The sequence below is a fragment of the Rattus norvegicus genome, chromosome 10 (genome assembly GCF_036323735.1).
Source record: "Rattus norvegicus strain BN/NHsdMcwi chromosome 10, GRCr8, whole genome shotgun sequence".
NCBI lineage: Eukaryota > Metazoa > Chordata > Mammalia > Rodentia > Muridae > Rattus > Rattus norvegicus.
The window spans coordinates 68,474,070-68,481,126 of record NC_086028.1 but is presented as its reverse complement, the minus strand read 5'-3'; the positions used below and the strand labels follow the sequence as shown (position 1 = coordinate 68,481,126).

At 46.0% G+C, this 7,057-nt stretch overlaps 1 protein-coding gene across 1 annotated transcript; it reads right to left on the bottom strand.

The window, feature by feature from the left end:
- Positions 1-304: 304 nt before the first annotated feature.
- Slfn1 (schlafen family member 1) lies at positions 305-6,132 on the bottom strand. The gene is made up of 2 exons (NM_001420005.1): positions 5,894-6,132; positions 305-1,965 (listed from the first exon to the last, which is right to left on the bottom strand). The coding sequence occupies exon 2, from the start codon at positions 1,924-1,926 to the stop codon at positions 910-912; it is 1,017 nt and encodes a 338-aa protein (NP_001406934.1). The 5' UTR covers positions 1,927-1,965; positions 5,894-6,132; the 3' UTR covers positions 305-909.
- Between the last annotated feature and the right edge of the window lie 925 nt (positions 6,133-7,057).

Below are 7,057 nucleotides of genomic sequence, written 5' to 3'. Positions count from 1 at the left end.
GATTTTAGAGAAAACATTTTTGTACCTGAGGGTAATCGATTTGGTTGCTATAAAAATATGGTAAATGTAGTTCTTCTACTCAACATACATCAAACGATTTCTGTCAGCCTGAGGCACGTGTCACTCATTATGATGGCCAAGGGATCAGAGAAGTGCAGAGGCAGAGAGCATTGGCTTTAGACCCTAGTGTTGGAATTTAGCAGTTCCATGGTTTTCCATACAATGTTTTTCGTTTGAAATCAGAGCTTTCTCAAGTCTAAACAGGTCCCCAATCTATCGACAGAATCTCCGACAGAAGACTGTATATGATGAGCAGAATGTTGAGGCTTTTATTTGTCTATCAATCTGTTTATTGAAAAAGTCATAAAAAGCAAGAGGTTGGAGGGGGCTCACGAAGCAGCAGTGAGCTTGGAGGGGCCGGGAGATGGGAGCCGCTGTGGGGAACTTTGCAGACTGGGTGTGCTGGTGCTGGTCTGGCCTCATCGGAGACTTTCCTCTTGCAAGACCTGAGAGAGCAGCGCAGCATACTCCACGGAGCCGAGCATTGTCAATAATGTGACTGAGAGGAGAGAAGGTTAGGGAGAAAGGAGCACAGGAAAGGGGTAGGAGTGAAACTGAATGGAGGATTCCTGAAAGACTTGCCAGCTCCCGGAAACGGAGCTCTCAACTGGGGAGATGTTGGGGTGGGGACGCTTTCTTTCCAAGTGAGTAGAGAGAGTTGAGGTAAAAACAGGGAGAGAGGGATCTGGGCTCCCAGGTAGGTTACAGATGCAGTGATGATGGCAAGGATCAGTAACGGAATCATCAAGACTAATTTGGGATCGTAGCTCAAATCCCAAAGAGAAACCCTTCCATCTTCCCTAGCTAAATGTATTTGAATTGCCGGTTCCCCTTCCTGAACCTGGCTTGTTAAGCTATCATTTGGTTGACCCATTCCTCTGTGGTAAATCTCTTTAAATGGTTGTCTTCCACGTGCCAGGAATCCGGCTCTGCAGCGAACACTGCACAGCAGAATCTCTCCACTCGGAGCGCACACACGTATGAACACACGGCTCCGGGTTTGTGCACTTCCATGAATTTGCACGTGTACTTGATCTTCTCCCTCTCCTCACAGAAGTGAGTGACAGGCAGCTGTCGGATGCACTTTTCTATTTCACTCTCTAAGCACTTAGGATGGCAATTCTTTGCTTCAAAACCAACTATTTGCTGTTCTTTTTCATCCAAACCAATAAACAAATATCCCCCGTCAGTGTTGGCAAAGGCCGAAACCGTTCGAGGGAGAATCTCTTTAACTCGCTGTAGCAGCTTTTTTGTTTCAAAAGATTTATATTCAACATTTTTGGATTCGCTAAAAGGGAATTTTTCCATTTTTGTAAGTTTTGACTGTTTAAAAAAAGCAGCGGCCAACTCCTGCACGTGGACTTCTTCTTGTAAACCATCACCAGGCCTTTTCCCTTTCAGCCTTGCTAAAGGTGACCTTCCTCCCGCGCCCGCCATCTTTTCTAAGAACTCCTGAGCAACATCAAAACTCATTTCAACTGAAGATGCCCCATTTCTCATGAACAAATTGATTGCAATGGTGGCAGGCTTCCCACCAGAGCCGTCTGGACTCTGCGGTTGTACACAGATGAAAACGTTGAGTTGATCTTGCTTGAAGACCAGGGGTGTAGATGGCCAAATGTTCTTAAAAGAGGTTTCCAAATCATCTCCTACTCCATGTTTGGCCAAACTATAGTCTGGATTTTTGCTTTGAACCTTGACCTTTCCCTCTCCAAAATTTATCAGAGCACACAGAGCTGTTAAAATGTTCCTGTTCTCTTTTACCCTGTAATGATTCTCCATTTCCTTCCTACTTTGTATCCCAAGTGTGATTTCCCCTGCATCTAGAAGCAGTGCAGGCTTGGTGGTTTCAACAGTGATGTTCATTTTCCAGCAGTCCTGCCGCTCCCGAGCTGAAACCCTCACCTGTAATTAGACAGAGCCATTAGTATTGGGCTGAAGAGGAAAGGGTAAATTCTACACTGAGAAGCTAACAGCAAAAATTGCTTGCTGGATGTGTTCCATGGGACTGGTCAGTGTGCAGACGGAGGAAGTGGTTAACTGGGAATGGATGTTTAGATGGTGGTAGCATGTATATGAAGTGACTTCACATAGTGACTTGCTGTATTTGTCCTGATCGTTCTGCATTTTAGCCTCATTTGATCAATGACTTGCCTCCTTCCTAATGTTCAATGTTATGAAACTTGGATTCCGTTGCTTTTCTGACAATAAAGCCCAGAGGCAATTTGCCTTTGCTTTTGGGTTTTGTTTGTTTGTTTGGAAGCAAAAAAAATATTATTTTATTTATTACTCGTTATTTTTCTTTTAATAATTTCAAATGTTCATCCATCAGTTGTCTACTTTTTGGAGAAACCTGTGGCAGAATTGCCTATGGGGATCTAGGGACATACAAAAATAAAGTAAGTCGGTTATCTTCCTTTTTTCTAGGAATAAATTCATTCACAAACTTTAGTAGCCATTAGCCTTGAAAAAGATGGACCAGACCGTGGTTCTCTATTCTTACTAGACACCAGCATCCTTTCAGTGAGGTAGGTTCTTACATTTGAAACAGAAGCATTGTGGCCCAATGCCTGTCTTTTTTTCAAATGTCATATAGTTCTTCACTCTGGTGGTGATGAGGCCTCTGGGAAATTTCTATGTCATGAAGACAGTGTCATCTAATGGCCTCAGTATCTGGAAAAAAGGGTCTTCCAGACAGCTAAGCTTACCCTGTGCTACTTCATGTCCCAAGGAGATGTTAGCAGCCTTCAAAGAGAAGAGGATTGCCCCTATTTTCTAACCATCTTGATTTCCACCTCTACACCTACACTACAAGAAACAAACATCTGTTATTCATAACCCACCAAGCTTGTGGCATATTGTTATATCAGGCTGAAGGACGTGAGGCGGCCATTTTCGGGCTCTGTGCTTCTCACCCTCGGTGTTAGCCTTGTAAGGGAACATCAGGATGCATTTCACTACAGACTGCGACCTGGAATGATTTGACATTTGCCAACTACTACTTCTTGTTACTGTTTGCTTAGGATCTTGCTTATTTTTATTTTATGCACATGGGTGTTTTGCCTATATGTCTGTCTGTCACCAAGTGAGCGTGGTGCTCACAAAGGCCAGAATAGAGCATCAGGTCCTCTGAGATTGGATGTCCGCCCGAAGGTGGGTGCTGGGAACAGGTCTCTGGTCTTGCTTTTCCCTTGTATCACATATCATTCACATGTGACTTCCCATGTGTAGTATTGCTGTGTGAACAAGGGAGACGCCTGTGAAACTCTCAAATGTTTACTGTCACTGTCCTACTAACATGGCTCAAAGTGACTGGGATTTGAGTATGCTGATCACATTAGATTTTCACAAAACCCAAGAGTTTCTCATGGAGTCCCTAGTCCTAGGCACAGTATGTTTCATGCACCTATAAAGACCTTCTGGAATGGGGGAAGGAGCATGGAGGCCAGAACGGGTAGACAGAATGGAGCCGGAGTCCACAAAACATGAAACGGAACCCCAAAGAGCAAAAACATGGATGAAAGGGTTGGGATGTCTTGAAGCGAAGACTTAGGTGAAAACAGAAGGTCACACTGGCTTTCTGTCTGTGGTATGTGAATGAGCTGTAAATAAGCTAAAACCATCTAAGCACACACAGCTCTGTGCTTGGAGAGCAAGCTTCTGGAGTCAGAATTACTCGGTCATACATAGGAGATGAAACACCTAAGGATTTGGAAATGAACTAGCCGACTCTTCTCCGGAGGATGGCATCAGACTCTTCTCCATGTGTCATGGGCAAGCTTATAGGCTGTAAGGAAAGCACACTGTCTGCAAACCAGGAACAAACGGTGGCAGACACAGTGTCCCTCAGGGACACCTAGAAACTCAGAGCTGAGCAAGGACAAAGCTGCCTTCCTGAGAGATCCTCATTCTAAGGGGACCCAGGGAAAAAGCATTTGAACCTGTCAGCAAGACAGTCCCAAAGGGAGCCTGAGGCAGAAGTCCTGATCCTGGCAGGGGAGTGCCAATGAGACTAGCCGGACTAGCATAACTTTACAGTTCAATAGTCTTGGTGCAAAGAAAGGAGAGAGAGAGAGAGAGAGAGAGAGAGAGAGAGAGAGAGAGAGAGAGAGAGAGAGAGAGAGAGACATAAACAGAGAGAAAGAGAGATAAAGGCAAAGAGACAGAGACAGAAAGACAAAGAGACAGAGAGAGAGAAGGACAGAGACAGAAATACAAAACATAGAGAAAGAAAGAGAAATAGAGAGAACGAGAGACAAAAGAGAGACAGAGTGGTTTATTTATGCCTTGCCTATATTTCATTTCCTTAATATAGCTAGTTAGTGTTGCTTGGTTCCTCCTTCTTCCATGGGAGGGCTGCTCCAGAGTTGAGACCGTTTTGGTTTTTTGCTGATAGACTGCCTGGAGACATGTTCACCATGCAAAAGGAAGCAGGGAGCCAAGGGGGCGGTGCACACCTGTCATCTCAGCACTTGCAAAGCTGAGCTGGAAAACAAGCTGGAAGATATTCTGGGCAAGATTCTGTCTGCTACAGTCTCCTTGCTGGGTGGGTATTGGAGTACTGGGTAGAAGCAGGGAAGAGACACAGAAGCCAAACAAAAAACAAAACTGAAACTCTGTTAAGGTCACAGGAATAACAGTTTCATTTCTGCCCAGATAGAAGGTGCAGCCCCACCCTGTTCTATGCACTGCTAAGCAGTCTCTGTTACTCACTCTCTCCCAGCCCCTCCTATCCAGCACCCCCTTAATCAGGCCCCGTCCCAAGCCAGTTCACTTCCCACCATGCAAAGGGAGCAGCATCCACATTTCACGATAAAGTGCTGATGGAGGATGCTCATTCACTGGCAGATTTGGAACTCGGAAGAACGCTAGTGGAATCATCTTAAAGAGAGTCTGTGGGATAGCCTGGGATCTCGTCTATCTCATTTAACACCTGTGACTATAAAAACTTTCTATGACTCAAATTCTCTCCCGGAAACATCTATCCAGAAAGTGGTCTTTAACAACTAAGCTGGACTCTGAGGCTCACCAAATTCTAATATCTACAGGAAACTCACTGATACCCCAGAAGCATTGAGTTGGATTTAAACATTAGTTTCTTTCAAAATTCTTTATCGTGTTCACTGGAGAAAACTCAGCACTGCAATCGAAACTTTTGCTGATGTTTGTTATCTTTGGCAGAAAAGAGATGACGATCGGTCAGGTGACCCTAATTCTGCAAGCAATGCCAGTTGACAGGAAGGCACAGGATGGGGACACAGGAGTGGAAGAGTGTCTCTTGGGAAACAGTTGTGAAGCAATTCAGCTAGGATGCTGCTTTGCCTCTTGCTTGGGAGAGCAATGCTCTTGTCTTCTAGGGAAAGACCGCTAGGATCTGAGGTTCTTAGGTCTACTTAGTTCCAGAGTAGAGTTCTTCCCTGTTTACAGGCAATCTCCCCCTACCTTCCCACAGAGTCATGTCCCCAAGGGATGGAACACCTTTAGAGGCGATCAATCCCCTGCCTCAGTAACCCCTACTTCACCCTCTCAGATTATCTCAGATCCCTCTATCCACATCTGTAAGGAGCCCAATCTAGGCAGACCAAGGGAGGGATTTTACTCTCATCCCACACTGCCCTAGTATCCAAGTACTCAGTAACCAGTGATGGAGGCTATGAAGGTGCCAAGGAGCCAGAGTTCCTAGAGAGGTGCCAAAGCAGCAGGGTCTTCTTTAGACCTCTGGGTTGTGCTGGCAGCCCTACCTCATCCCACAGCTAGCAGAATGAATTCTGGGTGGGCACTGGGACACAGATGTTGGGACTGAGGCGGCTGCCATGGAGAGTGGCTCACTTACCTAAACTGTTCTACTGAAGCTCTCTCAGTTGCTTGAAGCCAACTGCGAGTTGGCTGCGCTGTGGACACCTGCTGGCTGGAGGTAGAAAAACAAGAGCCCAAGACAGACTCCCACAGCAGCGACTTGGAGGCTGTCACCAGAAGTCCTTCTCGGATGGGCACCTGGATCGGAGGGGAACAAGCTACAATGCCTGTGGTCACTCTCAGCTTTTGTCTTGGCAGACCTTTGTGGTTTGGACTGATTCATCTTCTCTGGGTCCTGATTTCAGTTTTGGAGAACCCGAGTTTCATTGGTTGACGTCACTTCAGGAAGTGTGAGAAGTCTCCTTCAGCTCTTTGATCCCCTTTGTGATTGTCATTCCACCTGTAAGAACTGAAGAACAAGGATTCTAGACTTTTGAATGAGTTCAACTTTACAACTTCACTTGAATCCCCAGGGCAAAGCTGCTGCCGCTGCTGCTGCTGCCCTAACACACAGAAAGAGCAGGTGACACTGGGCACAGGCAAGAGCACCTGTCAGAGCCTCTCCAGGAAGGAAGAAGGGAGAAAGGACAAAGGTCACTTGGCCTTCCCACAGAGTCATGTCCCCAAGAAAATGGAACACCTTCAGAGGGGCATGGAGACCTACTCAATCCCCTGCCTCAGTAACCCATACTTCACCCACTCAGAATATCTCAGATCCCTCTATCCATATTTGTAAGGAGCCAATCTAGGCAGACCAAGCCAGGAAAGACAGAGTAGGATGCTGGCTATTAAGGTGCATGCTGCATCTCCTAGCTCTTTGGGAAGATGGGTTTCTATGGGAGGCTCCAAGGACATCGGTAGAGGATAAGGCTCACCTGCTCTCTTGCTTTGCGCCCTCTCTTTAGATAATTATGGTACTATAACTTTCCCTGACTCAGTGCGTTTAAGACCCAAAAACCAGCTGTGAGGAGAAAGATAAAGCTGTAGCTTTAAGAGGAGAGAAAAACAAAGGAAGTGAGCAGGAAGAAAAAGCCTAGGCAAAAGTAAGAGACAAGAGAAAGCAAGGGGGCAGCAGAGGTTTCTGAAAAACTCAGCTGTTGGTGACTCTCCATCATCAGCCTCAGGCAGGCAGGGAGCCTGTGGGTGACGCCAGCACCCTTGGTCAAGACATCCTAATTCAAGGGAAATGGATCAGAAGCAA

What these genes read in the sequence shown, in the direction of transcription:
- Slfn1 (NM_001420005.1), bottom strand. Translation starts at nt 1,926, where the DNA reads ATGAACATCACTGTTGAAACCACCAAGCCTGCACTGCTTCTAGATGCA.